The sequence below is a fragment of the Lissotriton vulgaris genome, chromosome 11 (genome assembly GCF_964263255.1).
Source record: "Lissotriton vulgaris chromosome 11, aLisVul1.2, whole genome shotgun sequence".
In the NCBI taxonomy this organism is placed as follows: domain Eukaryota; kingdom Metazoa; phylum Chordata; class Amphibia; order Caudata; family Salamandridae; genus Lissotriton; species Lissotriton vulgaris.
This window is the reverse complement of record NC_141699.1, coordinates 608,263,230-608,282,323: the sequence shown is the minus strand read 5'-3', so window position 1 is coordinate 608,282,323 and position 19,094 is coordinate 608,263,230. Positions and strand designations below refer to the sequence as shown.

The 19,094-nt window shown below is 45.7% G+C and overlaps 1 protein-coding gene across 2 annotated transcripts in view; it reads right to left on the bottom strand.

Annotated features, from left to right (window-relative positions):
• The window catches only part of PLS1 (plastin 1), a 637,640-nt gene that overhangs the window by 135,100 nt on the left and 483,446 nt on the right, over positions 1 to 19,094 (bottom strand). For both annotated transcript variants that reach the window (XM_086943716.1, XM_086943715.1), the window contains exon 5: positions 5,132 to 5,264. In XM_086943716.1, coding sequence (XP_086799842.1) covers positions 5,132 to 5,264 — 133 coding nt within the window. The remainder of the gene's footprint in view (positions 1 to 5,131; positions 5,265 to 19,094) is intronic.

The window sequence follows — 19,094 nt, the reverse complement described above, 5'->3', positions numbered from 1 at the left end:
AAAGAGAAGAGAGTTACACGCGCTGGTGCCTGTTTCCACGGACGTCACGTGCAACCTCTGGTAGAACATGCTTCGTAATTTAGAAAGGCTGTAAATTTTATTTTTTTCCTTTCATATCAATGGGGTAGGATTGGTGGCTCTTATATACAGCAGTAAACAGAGGGAAACGTTTGGTCGCCTTTTTAAGGACTAGATCCAACAAATGTCAGCAGGTGACCTATGGGCCCTTAACCCCAGTCAGACAGCGTTTAAAATCGCCATCAAAAATGTGTAAGAATGAGAACACTTATCACAGACAAAGCGCTCTTCTCAAAACTTAGCCATTCTTGGGCCCTTGTAAACTAGTTGGCTATTCCCCGCCTTTTACCTTTCCTGCACTTATTCACTGTTCCTAAAACGTAGCCTTATAGCCATTAGAATGGGTGACTGGCGTTTTCTGCAAGACCTACCTCCCTGGAGACGCACGCGGACGATCTAACATGCAGAGGGTGCGGTAAAACAGCCAAAACATTGCTACATGTGGTGTGCCTCTGCCCAGCCTTCAACCTCCAACGCAGGTGCAAACTAAAAGCCGAATGGAACAGGTTGGGCGCCCGAACCTGCAGGCAAGCCATTATCGTGGCCCTGAACTCTGAAAACACAGACTTAAACATCAGACTAACAAAGTTTATCTAGCAAGCATATCGCAATTTTAAGCTAAAGAGGTCCTGCTAAATCCTCCCCCTTATTTCCCTTTTCCTTTTTATTACTTAATGATTCTTACGATACATCCCAAACTTATAGGGGGATGAAATGAAAATAATATGAGTAGTACCACTAGGAAAACTGGGTCGTCTTTTATATGCCTGATATCCAAGTTAGTGAGAGTAAAGAACATGGGGAGAAGTTCCCTGTATATTAGATTTTAACTTTTGTACTACTTTTTCTTTTGGTTTTTATCCTTCTTTTAAAAAAAATGTTTTTACGGATCTAGGAGGCTGAGGATGCGGAAGACCCCTATTCTTATCATGGCTGGCTAAGCGACTGTTTGCTGTTTTCATTTTTTAATGAGCTGTATACAATGTGAATTATGTAATCCTCTTTTAAAGATATCTGTGTTATTTCTAAATAAAGAAATTTCTACTCTACTCTCAGAGTGGAAGTACATGGTATGCAGTGCGATGAGAATTATGCTGTAGGTACTCAATTATGCAGCAGGAAAAGGAAAATTATGCGGTCTAATGCCGCACATTTTGTGATACTCGTACTTAATTTTTTGTAATTTTTACACCTTTTAAGACTGTTCTGGCAAACGTTACACCTCAGTCTCAGTTTACCAACCAAACAGCAGAGAGTAACTGAAAGGTGGCCTGTCAATTTTAGCGAAGGGCATTTGACTGTGCAGCAATGCATGTTGCTGTGTTTTAGTAACTTTTATCTGTCTCAGCTAGAAACCATTATTTTCTGCAAGCCGCAATTTATGTAGTACCACAGCCACCACAGCCCCAATCCTCACCCTCTCGGCCCCAACCCTCACCCACTCCACCCACTCACACTCTGATGTCCAGTTTAGCTGGACCCACCCCTTCAGAACTGACATCATCACTCTGCAACTAGAAATCAACGACAAAAGAAATGGGGTCAGTTTTGGGGGGGAAGTGGGTACCACTTTGCCTTGATAAAGTTGGGCGAAACCGGGAAACTTCTCCCAAACTCACAGACGAAGGTGTAAATTCATAGATGAAGGGTACATTTCCTTGCGCCCACAAACTTTAATGACAATTTTTGTGTTTTCTGTAAAATACGCAAATCAACATAAATCGCAGGTGAAACTGATGACACGCACTTTTAATCTTTAATGTGTAGCATAATCCCCCCTCTCTTTTCCAAACAACCTTCATGTACCAAAGACGCCTTTCTTGTACTGAATGACTTCACTCTAAACTGGAGACCTTGCGCACACTAGCGGTCGTCGTCATCGCAATGAATTTTGGGTAGGGTGCACTTGTCTGCGGGGGGGGGTGATATAGACTGGGTGAAAAGACAGACTCACCTGCGCGGGCCGCAGAAGACAGGGCAAACAAGGCTAGCCAGAGAAATATTTAAATTATGGCCAGCAGTTGCCGTCGCACGTTACCTTCAATTGTCTCCACTCTGGCCTTTGGGATGCTTCCTCGCTTCACCAGTCAGCAATGCACATGACAATTGGTCACCAGCCCTACCCTAAGGTTGAAGAGTAAGACCGCGCAGACGCAGTGGTGGAGACATATGCACACTGCGCAGGGTACACCATTATCATTTTTTTACATTTTACCTTTTAATTTATGAAGAAAAGTCTAGAGCGAGCGTAAGTTACATAACCTACCTATATTAATTAATTACCTATCCCAGACGGTCACTGATGTGCAGTGCTTGCTGGCACCACTGAGGGGCCCCTGCAACACGGGGGCTACGGGTGCCTGTGTTACGCCCCTGCTTATAATTCCACGTCACACAATTCAACTATAAATAATTTAACCCTACAACAGTCCATACCACATAATTATAATCCTAAAAATACACATATTTCCACTTCACTCCATACCACATGATTCCACATCACAGAATAACATTCCACACAAGTTAATACCACTTCCAACCACATAATTACACTCCACACAACTCAACTACACATAATTCAACTTCAACCTATATAATTACACTTCACACAACATATTTACACTCAACTCTAAAATACATAATTACCCTCCACAAAATACAACTCTGCAACATGTTGTATAATTCCACTCCACATAATTATACACCACGCCACATAATTCCACATGTTACACAATTCCACAATTCATCTCCATGCCATGTATCACACAGCATAACACTCCACATATACCACACAGCTCCACATAATTAACCTCCACATAATTATGCTCTACTCCATACTGCATACATACACTCCACATAAATCCAGTCTATCCCACGTAGCAACACTCCACATAGCTACACTTCACACCATGCCTCATAATACCACTCAACATAATTTCACTCAACACCGCAACTTCCACGTCACACAATTCAACTGTACACATTTCCATTCCACACCACATAATTCACAACAAACTGCATAATTCAGACTAACACCACAAATACACAACACACCACATGCATCCAATCTACACCACAAAATTCCACATCATGCTACAATATTTAACAGCACCTCACATAAGTAAACAAAATACCATTCCAGATAATTCCACTCCAAGAAACACAATCCCACTCCACTCAATACCACATAATTACACTGCACACCATGCCACATTATTTCACCCCACAGATCCAATCAACGCAACACAATTCCACAACTAACAATTTCAATCCAAACCATATATGTCCAATTGAAACCACACACATTCCCTCCACTCTAAAAAGAAAACGCATAGGTAAAATGCATAGGTAAAATGCACTGTCCTTTACAAAATCAATAGCTCTAACTCCTACCTTCAAATGCGTCCCAGCAGATCCTGTTTCTGGAGCTGCAAACTTTCTGGCCGAAGTCAGCTCTGTGCTGCCCTGTGGAGAATGCTGTCTCAGGGGCCCCCACCCCATCCTTTCTCCTGTCAGCTCTCCTCTGTGCTGCCTCCTGTGCTGTCTTTGGGCCCCTCACCCCCAACCTTTCACCTGTCAACTCTCCTCTGTGCTGCATCCTGCGCTGTCTCTGAGGTCACCCACATCCTTTCTCCTGTCAGCTCTCCTCTGCGCTGCCTCCTGCGCTGTCTCTGGGACCCCCAACCCCATCCTTTCTCCTGTCAGCTCTCCTCTGCGCTGCCTCCTGTGCTGTCTCTGGGGCCCTCAACCCATCCGTTCACCTGTCAGCTCTCCTCTGTGCTGCGTTCTGCGCTGTCTCTGAGGTCACCCCATCCTTTCTCCTGTCAGCTCTCCTCTGCGCTGCCTCCTGCGCTGTCTCTGGGGCCCCCACCTCCATCCTTTCCCCTGTCAGCTCTCCTTTGCGCAGCATCCTGTGCTGTCTCTAGGGCCCCCAACCCCATCCTTGTCCTCTCCCATCTGGGGCCCCCATCCTTGACCTCTCTCGTCTCAGAGGCTGTGCCCTGTGGGTAATGCTGTCTCTGGGGCCCCCACCCCCATCCTTTCCCCTGTCAGCTATCTTCTGCGCTGCCTCCTGCGCTGTCTCTGGGGCCCCCACCCTCATCCTTTCTCCTGTCAGCTCTCTTCTGCGCTGCCTCCTGCACTGTCTCTGGGGCCTCCACCCCCATCCTTTCTCCTGTCAGCTCTCGTCTGCGCTGCCTCCTGCACTGTCTCTGGGGCCCCCGCCCCGCTCCCACCCCCACCCCATCCTTTCTCCTGTCAGCTCTCCTCTGCGCTGCCTCCTGCGCTGTCTCTGGGGCCCTCACCCCTATCCTTTCTCCTGTCACCTCTCCTCTGCACTGCCTCCTGCGCTGTCTCTGCGGTCCCCATCCTTTCTCCTGTCACCTCTTCTGCACTGCCTCCTGCGCTGTCTCTGGGGACCCCTTCCTTTCTCCTGTCAGCTCTCCTCTGCGCTGTCTCTGGGGCTTCTACCCCCATCCTTTTCCCGTGTCAGCTCTCCTCTGTGCAGCCTCCTGATGTCTCCTCTGGGGCCCCCACCCCCACCCCCATCCTTGTCCTCTCCCTTCTCAGAGGCTGTGCCCTGTGGGGAATGCTGTCTCTGATGGCCCCCACTTCCACTCTTGTCAGGGTCCTGAGCAGTGCTCTGTTCGGCATCCTGCCCCCTGAGGGCCCCCACCCCATCCTCTTTCCAGCTCGTGGCTCTGACTGAAGAGAAACAATGTAACTTATTACATTGTTTCTCTTCAGTCCTGGGTCAGAGTGGAGGGGCTCAGAGCAGGCTGCAGACACTGCTGCTGCACACAGACACAGAGCTGAGGGGGCCCCCTTCACCTACTGGAGACGCGGGGGTGTTTGTTACGCCCCCTGATACTGACTGAATATTTCGGGGCTCGCTTTTAGTCATAACAAGAGAGACATTGTCTTACTCTACTCAGTAGAATGGCCAACGGAAGCAGATACCTCTGTCTGAACAAAACAAAGAGCAGGAATATGAACAATACTTGACAAAAAATACAGATAAATCACAGCACCTATGATAATTTTTAGGACTTACCAAAGAAGGATGCCGTCCCGCAGGGACTTAAAGAGACTGCTGTCTGAAGGGTCCATGGGGATAAGATGCTGACAGTCAGGGTCATCTTGGAGAGCTTTGTTGATCCAATTCACAAAGGCAACCTTCTCTTCCGCTGAAACACAAAGTACAGTGGTAAGGCCAGGCATCCGTTCAGTACCGCTGCGTCCATGACCACAGTCTGGTTTAAATCTTTCTCTTAGTATCGGTTTACTTGCTAAAATTAAATAATCTTCTAACGTAAAAAGTGGTTTATATGTGTAGTTACACCTCCTAAAAGCAAACCAGGCCCAAACTGCATTCCAACAGCCTCTGCTGAGATACTTCCTAGGCTTCAACATCAATTCACCAAAATATGAGTGGGATGGAATTGAAAGCACACTCTGGGTGATGATGATATGAAAGGTTGGTCACATGTTTTACGCTTAACCCCTCAACGACCTCTCACCTGCAGTGGTGGAGCTTTTGGTAAGTGAATTCACATGAGCGGTAAAGGTGAGATTAATGTTCCACTGAGGAGTGCCAAAGACCTGCATTACAGATATGGACGTAATTTAGGGGTCGCAGCAGCGACCCCTTGATTGCACCTTCCTACCCCTGGAACTGCTTTTGCGACCCCTAGGCTCAGAGGTGGTAAAATCAGTGCCTAGAACACAGGGGCAGCTCTTCCTAATGGACACTGGTTGGAGCTCCGCTTGCCTGGTTTCCGTAAAAAAAATGATTATACAAATAGTGAATAATATTATTGACTAAAAAAAAAGGTAGTACATTAGCTGGAATGTGACTGTATCTGGAAGCTAAGGTAAGTAAAAAATGCTGTTACATCTATGTTATATACATGCTTGCGGGTGAGACTGTGACTATGTGCACGAGAGTGTCTAAATGTGTTAGTAGGTGTAAGCAAGCGTGTGCGAGTCAAAGTAAAGGTCAAATGGTGTGCGATGTCACTTCTGCTACCCCAGGCATTTTGGTGAAGTGACGTCCATGATTACAGACCTTCTAAAAAGCATACCTTTAGATGACTGTTGTGAGCCAGTAAATTCACACTCACATGTCATAGAAAGGGAAGAATCAAGGTAGAGATCAGTGCTAGGTGTTAGTCCAAACTGCCCTTTGCAATTGCAAATAATGGAATTAAGATACCAATAGCATCACTTCTTAAAATACACAGGGCCTCCTCACACAAAAGGCAGTAGGAATTCTGTCTGCAGTAATCGCTAATTACTCAATGACTAATTACACATTGGCAGCTTGTGGCATAAATGCCTCACACAACAATATCACTCCTGAATGTATTTAGCAGGTGCAAACTTCCTAAAGTAGTGACCAGGCAGCAAAGGCAACTACATGCAGTATTTCAAGAGACAGAATTAAAGACAAATCAGCTTTACAAATTTCAGGCTGCACTCTTTTCCATTCCACTTCTACAAAAGCGAGTAACTGCTTGATTTTACTCCAGAAGTCCTGATTTGCTGACTGGTGATGAATTTGCATTGAAACTGAATAATCGTGAAAAGGGAGATGCAATAAAGGTTTCTACTTTGGGATAAATATTGTGTCTGTCAGGGTTATAATTTGAAAATAACTGTTTTTTATGTTAGATATTAATGGAAAGGAGTACAGCTCGACATTTTTTAAATGTATTAAGTAAAGACTGGCACCAGTAAATACTACCCATTACAGAAAGAAGACAAGCCACCAAGCAGGTAAAACCATTTTGCTCAGTTGCCCCAAGGTGTTAAAATAATGGTGGCTATATTTGCATACCTAACAGAATTACCTATTCCGCAAAATGTAGTGCCCAAAAGAGGTGGAACTTAGCACCTAAAATAAAATCGGATCTGAGCTAATCCTAAAATGGGTAAACCTCCAACAGCTTTTGCACCATGAAGCTTTGGTGTGCCTCTATTAAACACTATTTCCTAGAAAAAGGAAGCACCGAGGAGAAATGAAGATATTTCTCTTTTTTAAACCTCTGTCAGGAAGGTGCAGCATTTTAGAGTGATCCCAGGTTTACTGAATTTAGTATATATGGCTTTATGTACAAAACCACGGGTGGATACGTCGGAGAGCCTACACTCCACCCATAGAACGCCTTTGTGCTGCAAGGTAGCGGCATGCGCTGCCTTGCAGTACTTTGGATTTACTAAACCATGCAGTGCCACGCAAGATGGCTTTGCATGGGTTAGTAAATGCCATTTAAGGACTAGTGTTGCCTTGAAATGACTTGCATCAAGCAAGGGCAACGCAAGCCCTCAGTAAATATGCCCCTCAATTTACTACATTCGGTGCATCTTCCCAGTAATACATCACACAACAGAAAAAGTACTGGGGGTTAGATTATAAGAAGAGTACATCCCATTAAATGTCTCTAGTGTAAATAAGACATTCGTGGATTAAAGCCTCTTATTTATAGACCCTCTGCCACTCCTCCCCCAACGAATTACCGTTACTGGGGGGTACCAGTAATTCAAAGGGGTGAAAATAAGGAAAATTACACGTTTTTGGGACTAACATGCAAATTCTAGTCGATCAGTAACACCTGTTAATTATCTCATCGAGATTACTGGGGCACTCGAAACGAGGCCTTCTGTTCCAAAGATAAAATGTTGTGTGATATTACTCAGATTTTATAAGTTATTTTTTATTGTGCAACAATATTACACTCCTCCTAATACAAAGTCAATAATCAGAGTCGGATTGGGACCAAAAATAGGCACATGCACCCAAAAAAAGGTAGACCACATTTGCAGATTGCGATCTTTCGTGAAGTATTGTTTGATTATTATTCAAGCTAATTGTGGGGGAAGGAAATTTGTGGTACATAAATCAATTTACAGCTTATCGGGTGAGCAACATTGGTCAACTCTGGAAACACCACTATACCACTGCAGTTCATTCATAGGTCTCTTGCTGCTCATCTTTAGGTCTATGAATCTCCTTAAACCTTGCTCACGCTCAGATCCCTGAGTGCCCTCCCTGCCAGAAGCCCCTAGAGCTTTTGCCCATTCATGGGGATTTTCACTGTGCATTGGCCAACATATCCTCAGGGGGTCATGTTTATCTGTATGTCTGGCTTCTATTTATGGTCCTCAAAGGATCTTGTTTACCTGGAGGTCTGGCTTCTATTTACTGTCTAGGAACTGGGTGGCCTGCTTATCCTGAGACAGCGAGGCTCTTGCTCATCATCAGTGAGTCCCAAACTACACATTCTCCCTCAAGACCCTTAAGCTCATTTCACTCTAAGGTCCACTGAAGGCTCCTATACAGACTCAAATAACTCAGTCTCTTGCACACACAGAAATATCCAAAGGCTATTGTTCACTCCTCATTCTGTTCACTCCTGCTCACCCTCTGGTGTCCTAATATCCCTTGTTTCTATTAGGTCCGGTATTTCTTGCTTACTATTATCCAGGACCCTGCTCACTCTCAGGTAAGTGAAGCTCATTTAAAAAAAAATTTTTTCCCAAAGTGAAGTTCATCTTCCCCAAGAGATTCCCCGAGGCTTCTGTTTATCGTCAGCTCCCCATGTGCTCTGAACAAACTAGGGCCATGAAATTCCCACGTATCACCTGGTCTGGAAAGCTCCTGCCTGTCCCTAGGCCCCAAAGGCTCCTTCTCACTCTTAGGTTCCCACAAAGGCCCTGTTGAATGTAATTCTCCTAGGCTCCAGCTTACCCTCATGTCCACATGGCTGTGGCCTCACTCTCAGTTTCCAGAAGCCCCTGCTAACCATCTGGTGGTCCACAAATCCCTGCTTACCTGTTTATTCTAAATGGCCTTCAGGTTTACCTTTGCTCACTTCCTAGGTCTTGACTCACAGATGACCGAATTGAATGAGGATAACTTCTGATCATCCACAAATGAAGTAATGCTTCAGGATCACACCCTTCCTGCCCTCCCAGAGCGGCTATAAGATCAGTTAGCTCCCTTCTGTGTGCCTGCCTAGAGTAGGATGGTTTCCATTTCCAAAGCGAAGACCCAAGCCAATGGAGCACTGAGACTGGTTAAAACTTTGATGGCCATCTTCTCACCCAAATCTTCTTTAGCTCAATTGCATAATCTGAAGCAAGTCTCAGGACACATGGAGTATGCTGCACAAAAAAACAATACATACAAGCAGGCATACTTTACTTCAGACTGCAAGTCTTTCCCCCATGAGTACAACTGGTGGCCCAGTACTGGTCAAATAAACTATTGAACTAGTCTGCAAAATCAGTGCTTATGAGGAAACTACAGGTCAGGGGACTGGACTCAAGCAAGCCCAACTCAGCCTATCAGCATTTCAAGACAGTTAAGTGAGTACTAACGCACCAGATAATATTTGGGAAATTACTTTATTGGTTTTACAATTTTTCATCAATAAAGTAAGCAACAAGCATGTTCATAGTGCAGCATAGCTTTGTAGAAAAGGCATCATAGTAGTGGGGTCGGTCACCATCAGGTGGGCGTGCATAAGAATTTCAGTGATGAAAAGGAGCCCACCGCACTTTGGTGTAGGGTTGGAATCGAGAAAGAAGTAACTAGAACACTCCTCGGTGTACATGGGAGGGGGAGCAGGGGTTTCGCTTCTGAATGGAGGGTGTGGGGGGGGGGAAGAGTCGATCCAGAGTTTAGTCAAATAAGCGGCACCTCCGCTGTAGCAGAGGAGAGTCGTTACCAACCCCCCACAGCCGAAAAAGAAAAGTAAAACAATAAAAAATGCTAGTTTATTATTGTTTAAATTTGGCTATCGGAGCCGAGGCTTGGGGGCCAGAGATGACTGGCTGGTGGATGAGTGGTTGCACTGCTATTCAGTGCGTCAGGGGCGTAACACAGGCCCGCAGCCCCCGTATTGTAGGGGCCCCCAAGCTCCAGGGGCCCCCACCTGCATTGTAGACAGCCTGGACGACTGGTAATAAGAGTCGTAAGGGGTGTTGTTCTACAAGTTACGTGAGAGTGAGCAGGAGGTGCGAAAATAAAATACAGGGAATAGATGCTCATCACAGAGCTGTATTTAGGGAATGGGGCAACTACTCATCTGCCGGGCAGGCATATGCAATGATGCGCCCTTGAGGCACAGGCCTGCTTAGTGACTTCACGATGGTAGGCGTGGCCATTTTAAGCGTGGCTTCTAACGCCCCCATTCTGCTCCATGCAGTAGAGAGGAGATACCCCATGGGCTCTGCTTCAGGGCCGAATCCCCCACAAAACAAGGTAAGAAACTGGTTCACATATTGTGTGTGTTTTTTGCATAAATTACCAATGTATTAGGCCCAAACATTCCTTAAATGGTTAACAGTTTACTGTTTCGAGCCAAGTGCCCCATTTTGGAGTTACGTTTTAAATCCGGAATCTTTCACTCGTTTCCCAATGTCACATTCAAGGTGCCTTCACTGCATTACAGATTTATGCTATATTAATGTTACGGTTTGTTCAACATTTTAGTCGAAGAAGAATTGCCTTGGAAGTGCGTGACTTTGCTGGTCTAATCCAAGTTCCCTGTTCAGCAGCAAAGATGTACAGGGTTGCATCTCCTTCATGCCCTTACTCCCGATGATCAAGCCGTAGGAGAGCGCCCTAAGAACCTTATTTCACTTTTAAGAGCTGCTGAAGCCTGCACTCTGACCCCAGGCCTGGGTGACTTACTGACTAGCAACTTGCCAGCAGTGCATAACTGGCACTGTGGCAGCTTGAACTCCAAGTGCATGTCTGTGTGAAGTCAGGTGAGAAATTCATTTATCACTATGTGAGGCCACCCTCATTGTCCACAGTTAAAAACAGAATAGGAGGTCTAATGTTACTTGTTGACGAAAGCCCACACTTTGTACTTTACAAGTATGTATTAAGGTTTAAAATGAGATTCGCAAGAGACAGCTACCATCTCTATATCCGATGTTACAACACAGTAATGTAAACTGATCTCATGACACTTGCAATACCTTATCTATATCAAGCTTCACAGCTGTTAGCATTCTGTATATCTGGGGTTGGCATTTCATTTTTTTCAATGAGCCAAAGAGTCCCAGAATGCAATGTGCTTCAAGTTTGGAAGGAAGTGCAGAATAAAGAAGTTATTATTATTATTATTATTTTTTTAATTTACTGCTGGTTGGCAGCTTTCTATATAATAGGTCTCCCCACCAAAACTACCCCCATCGCTGATTATAGTTCTGACATATAACTAGACCCCTTACCCACTCTGGGATTACAGCAGGCTCAACAGATTTCCTTCGTGACACCTGCTATGCTGACTGAGATTCGTAGAGGAGTCCCAACATCAATGTAAATCAGGAGTGACCAAATAATAGAACATTAGTGACACATGAGGTGGCCACAGCTGAGGTATGTCCGTCCGTGTGTGGTTTGTCTGTGGATAGCTGTCTAAATATGTAAAAGAAAGAACTCCTTTACCTCACCGTCCTGACTTCTCTTTCCATTTTTAGTGACTCCTTTACCTCCTCAGCAGCTTCTCTCTCAATCCTTCTCCATCCACCACATTTGTAACTTACAGTCACTCCCACATTCCTGTGAAGGCCCACACTGCACAACTGTGACCTTCACTCCCAAAAGTATAATAAAATAGGTGCTTCATAGCAAGGGAGCTCCCAGATGTTGGAAGGTCTATATGTGAGGGAAGGAATTTTTCTGTAATTAGTGGGTGCTACGGGTCAAAACTTACATGAATTGCTTGAGCTTTGCTTGGGCCTTAGTACCACATGGTGCAACATGGGCTTTTCAAGTTACTTTACATGAGCAATACCAGTGTTTCAGTGCTTGAGCAACAGTGATACTGATGCAGAGCATGACAGCAGTGCATTTACAGAGCTATGTGTGAAGATGAGGTATATTTACAGACTTGCAAGAGTGTGTTCATTTGCGGAGCTTTGTGTATTGTGTGAAGCACATTCTTTAATCCCTCCCACGCTGGTGACGGAACCGCTCCGTCACGCCCCTCGGGTGGGCTGTGCTGGTGACGGAATGGTTCCGTCACGGCCCGCTCGCTCAGCGCATTCTATTGAGCGGGCGGGGCCATGACGGACCACTCCGTCACAAGCACAGCTCACCCGAGGGGTGTGACGGAGCGGTTCCGTCACCAGCATCGGAGCGCCGCGCGCCAGTCCCTTAGCACTGCGGCGGAATTGCTGCCGCAGCGAAAAGGTTAAAGAGCATATGTGATTACAGCTATTTGTTGAAACTAGACCCTAGGGCTTGAAATCTTGTCCACCCTCTGTGCCCTCATCCAGTTTGGTCCTCTCCCTTCCCAATTCATTTTTGCAATCCAAGTATTTTCTAGGCAAATGACTCCCACGCTTAAACACAAACTCCATCGCTGTTCCCGTCAGAGATGCCACAGGTGTCTAGACATGTGCTTTTTATGTATTAGGCCACGTTCCCTCTCCTTGGACATGTTCCGTAATACTTGAAATTGCATCTCACTGTATCTGATCCTTGTGCTTCCCAATGTTGAACTAACTGGAGATGCTGTGATTCACGAGATACGCTCACTTGCCTTGTAACCCTTCCCTCCCTAAGGAAATGTTCCCTGAGAGCTCCATCAGAACATTCTCCCTCTGCACCAGAATGCATGGCCTCTATGGATCCAGCTTTTGTCACAGGATATTCTCTCTATGCTTGACTGTCCTGCCTTTTTATGTGGACATGCTCTTTCTTGGATATTTCACCCATGTCACAGGATCTCTTCTCCACTAGAACAACCGCATTCTGATTTGACATGATCATTCATATTGAACTTACACTCTCCCTTTCTCTCTTTGCAAGAGTGCATCTTGACGGGTACTCTCTGTATGCTCCTGTACCTGAGCCATTTTGCCCCAGCATTTCAGTCACCTAAAACTTTAAGATGTTTCTGAACATGTCCTCTCAATTCTAGACAGATATTCCTTGTGCCAGAACCAGAATCCCGCCAAATGCGTCCTCTGAGGTCTCCTACCTCCATTGGGAAGCTGCTTTTCTCCATAGACAGATATTCTATTCTCTGCATGTCATCGTGCATGTATGTCTCTCGTCAAGTTAGCAGTCACTTGTGTGAAGTGTCTCATTGTTTTTTCTCTATTTCTTCTAAATATTGGAAGCCTTCCTAATGAATAGGTAGAACATTCAAGAGATAAAACAACTAGCACGTGTAGAGATAGGATTGTGCATGGAGATTGGAGCTCAGCTGTGAAGAACATTATGAGCTGATGGGGAGCATTGTACTCACCAATGAACCCATTAGGGGGCAGGGGGTCTTTATAGAAGAGGGGGGCCTATACTGTTCAGTGGGCTCTGTGCTGAGCAATGAGCCCTGTTAATTGCTGAGTTGAGAGCTCTGAACTTAAATATAGCATGTACTGAAGATAGATCTGCACTTAGCACTATACTTAATGCCGGGCCGCTCATGCTGAAGCAGCTGTTTTGCGCTTTATAAATCCCCTTCATTCATTCATCTTAGCCAAGTAGACCTATACTAAATATCTGGGGATCTGGGGATGTGAGCTTTATGCCTAACTACAGCTCTGCACTCAATAGGGAGTCCTCTAATAAGTATGGATGGAGATTTGTATTTAGAAGGGTGTTCTATATAAATGTAAATGTATTGGCATTTATATAGCGCACTACTTACCCGTAGGGTCCCAAGGCGCTTCGACCGCTGCGAAACCCTTCCTGGCTTCCCTGAGAGATGGTCCCTTAATGGGTATCTCCAGGGTGAGACCAGGCATCCCCGGCGGTCTGGCGGGGCCGTTAGTGAAGATGAGGCAAGCTAATGCCCAGAGTTGCCGAGTGTGATCGCTGATCAGAGTGGGCACTGAGGCGAGAGAATTATCGAGTCCGCTGACCCTGGTCCAGAAACCTGCCGTGCCGGGAATCGAACCCTGGTCCCGGGCCGTCCTCTGCTCTCGGGTCTGCCGCCTCTAACCAGTGAGCCACACTACTTCTACTTACTCTATGAGTAAGAGGCTCTGTTTTCTCAGTAGTGTTGAGCAGGACAGCTGGTGATTAATGAGCTCTGTACTGAGCCATGAAGGGACAAGATATTACAAACCAGGCTATTCAGTATTATACCAGGGGTATCTTTCGACTTTTTTCTAATGACATTTCTTGAATCCTGTGCTGTAATATGTACAGCTCGAACTCCTGTTTTTCAAAATTGTACAACAACATTTCTTGAAATATATGTTGTAAATGCAATGCACCATTTGAAGATTTTTTTTTTTTTGCTGGGGGTTATTTTGTGCTGGGGGAGGACCCACTCTGGAAGGCCCACACCCAAACGCTCCTCTCTCATTTTGGTGAGCATGCTGTATTCACTAACTCCTTCAACTTAGATCTCAGCTTTTCGCCGCACAACTTTTAGGATCCACCAGCTGCCACTGGTACACGGGCAGCGGGCCCCTGGCCTGAGAGCTCCTTGTGGAAAATTAATTCGTATTGATAAACATTATCTGCGCCATCTTGCCTTTTTCCCAATGCCACACTTTTGTCGCACACGGCAGCCGTTTTAGATGCCTTGGTCAGACCCTCTCTCTGCACGCCGCCGATCTCCAGCGCGGCTCCCCACCCTCGCAAGCATCTCCCCCACGCACTGGTCACCCCCGCTCTTTCTCTCTCTCATGCATGGGCCATAAACCCCTTCCATCTGCGCTGCTCTTCCCTGAGAATCACATCCCGTGCCTCCCCGACACCTCCCTTTCATCCTATTCATTATCGCACCCTCTGACACTCCTCTTCCTCCGTGTCCTATTGTCCAGGCCGTTCCCAGGCTATCACCTCGCCCTGCGGATGCAGTTTATGGCCCCAACTGTAAAGAATCACCCCTCTTCAAAGGAGTTACAGTAGATCAAGGCCCCCACCCCATGAGATCCGTCACACCACACGCATTCCGGGAATCGGCGGAATGCCCCGCTGTTCCTACCATCCGATAACGATCCTGTATTGTGATTGGGGAGGGGATTCTCACTGTAAGGGTTTGTGGGAACGGGCCTGAAGCGGAAGATTCCGGGGATGTCTTTCATACTTCAAAGTACCTTTATTGTAATAAAGAATGTCTTCCTGCCATAAATGCGTGTATAAGAGGCCAGGCCTCAGAGATGCAGTTAGAGCACCTCGAGAAGATTCCCTGTTGATCTGATCTGATGTGTTCTCCTCCGGAGAGAATAAACCCTTGTTTCCTGCCTTCCAGTCTCCAGCGCCTGCCTCTTCACTGATTAATATTTTGTGGGTTAAGAGGCGACATCGCCGGGCAATACTTAAGGTTATTTCGTTCATTGATTGCCTTCCCGTTTAACATCCTGACTGAGTCCGGAGCATCGAGGGGGCCCCTTCCATGTTCTTTGCAGGAGGGCCCCCTCAAGGTTTATTACGCCACTGCAGTGCGTATGACAGCTTGGCCGGCTGTCTCAGGGCGGCCAAACCGTCACGCGTACTGTAGCTCCCTCCAACCCCAGCGGCATTGCTGGGTTGGATAGAGCAGGTACAGGCTCCCAGTCTTCCTGGGAGTGTAAATCCACGGCGCTCAGGCCCCATGCAGCGTCAAGATTGAACGCAGGGGATTCTGGAAGTCTGTGACTGCAGTGCACGGAGCCAGATCGGAGCGTCAGAGCCAGATCGGAGCATGGATGCAGGTAAGTTGTTTTTTTGATTTCTTGTTTCCCGTCCCGGTGCCTCACCACTTTGCCCAGATACCAGCCGCTACTGCAAAGAAGTGCAATGCCCTGAGATGAGGGGGTTGCAGGCACAGGAGCTCCAGGTGAGGGATGTAAGCGATCAATGGTTACTAGAGGTAGGTTAATCTAGTTTCTGTTTGGAAAAGCTTGTGTAATAGGTGCTTCATCACTAGGATCTGCCATAGTTTGAAAAACCATGCCCTCCATGTGGGGTGGTTGGTGGGGGGGGGGGGCAGGTCATTCTGCAAGGAGCTGTTTAGCTGTCTTGGTCATGTACTGTGTTAGAGCCGAGTCGGTGAGAAGAGTGGCGGTGTCTGTTGGGAGGCGGTATCCCAGGACCCCATTAGTATGCTCAAGGATTTCTTTTCAATCTGGTTGAAGAATGGAGCAGGACCACCAGGTGTGTAGGAACGTGCCCATGTCACTGTGGCAGCGTCAGCATGTGTTGGGAGCGCTGGGGTACATACTGGACAGTCTAGCCTGGGTCAGTTATCATTAGAACATTACTTTCAGAGCCGATTCCCTATAAGGGATGTTTTTGTGGGTTCTGGGGATTTCCCTCCAGAGCTTGTCTCCCTGTTTGCCCATCAATGTGTGGCACAGGCATCCTTTCTACCTTGTCTGGTATGAATGTGAGGTTTGGGGTTTAGATTCCTGTATTGTGGCATAAGATAAGTTCTTAAGTCCCTTCGAAGGACCAGATCAGCCTCTCGAAAGGGGTGAGGGATCGCAGTGCTGCCTGCATGTTTGTGGGGTGGAGGGCCCAGTGTCATTACTGACAATACTAGAGTAGGGAAGTTTTAGTGACCTGGAAGTCATGTTTACATTGCTTGAGAGATTTAATGAGCGGCCCCAAAATAGGTTACTGAGTGTTCTACAGTGTACCTTTGATCATGCCCCAAATGCTCTAGGGTCGAGGGCCAGGGAGAATTAGGTGGGGGAAATGATGTAAAGCATTTCTTGATGGCTATGTAGTTTCAAATCTCAAGTACAGTCCAGATAGGCACAGCTATATAAGCACTCTTACAGCAGTATTGGTTCGGTAGCCAAGATAGGTCCCATATCGACCTGCAGGCCACTGCGTGGTCTGTAAGTAGTCATGCATTTTCTGTCTAGTCATGCATTTTCTGTCTATCAAAACCAATCTCAATTTATGCCGGAAGTACGCTGACTAATAGTACTCCACAAAGTTGAGGCAGGCTAATTCCCCCCCCCCCCCCCCCCCATCTTTGGAGGTTCTCCGGAAGGTTGCGTTGTTTTGCTGGCCAGGTGATTTTGGTCCAGTCCTCGAGGCCGGGGTAACGACAAGGCCCAGGTATCGAATGAATTTAGATGCCCATTGGAATGGGGTTAGGGTCTGAGTTGGCGGATTAGGTCCATAGGGGTGAAGGCTCAATATTTTAAAACCAAGAGACATTTCAGTTCATGGTGCGCTTATTATAAAAAGTCCCTAGTTGTGTCAACTGTCGCAGGCCAGCAAACACTGGCACAGCATCAGAATCAAAAAAGTGGTGACGTTTCTGCTGCTTTCACCACTGCTCTCTAGAAAAGAGGGTTTCATGTAACTTCTCCGATTGATCCTTTTCAATATTCAACTTAAATTCTCCTCTAAATTATCCATTAAAATTGAATGTAACACACTGCTCTGTAGGCTTTGATTGTATGTTTTCCTATGTTTTCAACCTGAAAGGAAGGGTAAACTGGTGAATCGAAGAAAGGTCTGCTACTCTCTGTGATTAAAGAGCGAAAGGGAAGAATGCTAGTGAGGAAGAGAAAAGATGGAAGTTAATCTTTTTTTACACTGCCTCTAACCCTGTGTTATCCAGTTGCTCTTCTGCCGCCCACTGTCTTTCATTGTGTCTCAATATTTGTAAAATTATACTTGACATTGTAGCTTGATATCCCAGCATGTGCCATGCATGGCGGGCTATTGCCCTAGCTTTAAACCCAGTACTTGCATTAGGGTCTCCTCTAGGTTAACAGTACTTTCACCCTAATATAATGGATAACTGGCAGTGAGCCCCCTCTCAGTCTTTAACTGCAGCCTCTGAGTATGGTGCAACATGATCTCCTCCATGACAAAACTGTGTCTTGCTAGAAGACCAGGCAAACCAGGCAAGGGGGCATAAAGGGACATACAAAGAACAGCCAGGGACGTTTTTCACGAGCTATAACACCTAGGCTAAACGCAATACAAATTGCCCTGATGTCCTGAAAACCAGACTTTTACATGGAGGAGTGTAATTGCAACAGGTCCTGCTTCCCAAAGCGGAGGGACCCCAGCCTCTGGCAGCAACAAGGCTGAGACCTTATCAGGAAAGATCTCCCTGTGGATGATGGTGTTGGATCCATCCTACCAATAGATCTAGAGCTCTGATGTTACCCGTGTCGTCTCCGGACACCAACAGGCTCCAAGCTACAAACCGATGCAATTCAGAGGTTGCAGTAGGAGGGATCTCTTGGGAGCAGTGATTTTTTATTTCAACAAAAACAGTTCCTATAATTTGGTAGTTGGTTTACAGGATATGTAATAAACTGTGGCATAGAAGTAACACTGCGAAGGACATTTAGTTCATATGTTTACAATATCTTGTTGAGAATTAGGAAGTCCTAATCCTGTGCTGGAACCTCAACAGTGTTTTGTTTACCTGATAAGCTACTTTGATGGCTTTCCTAAGGGTAATGTATGTTCTCAGTTAAATGGTTTTAGGATTTTCCAAACAAGATAAAGTGAAATCAGTGTCCATCCAGTATTGACGAGCTTAACAGGTTTAGCATCTAAACAGGGCATGCAGACAGAGACACCCACCATACAGGCATGCAAACACAAAGCATGCACATAGACCAAAACCACCACAAACAGTAATTTTCCCAAAGCTCAAACAACATACGTCCACAAGGCACAAAGACCAACAAGCGGGGCAGTCATCAACCACACAGATAAAAAGTCAGGAAAACAACTGTTACATCGCAACTTTTACAACGCACTTCTATTACAACGCAACTTTTACAACGCTGGATCCATTACATCGCATGGCATTACAACGCATGCCATTACATAGCAGATGCTATTACAACGCATGTTATTACAACGTAAGTATAGGTATGTATATAATTTATTTTTTATTTTATTTAATATTATTAAATTAATTTAATTAATATTAATAATAAATAAATATATTTATTTATGTTTTTTTATATTATAAATTAAATATATTAATTTTAGTATTTTTTTAAAATAAGTATGAGTATAGGAGTATATGTTTTGGGGTAATGAGGTATATGTTTTGGGGTACAGG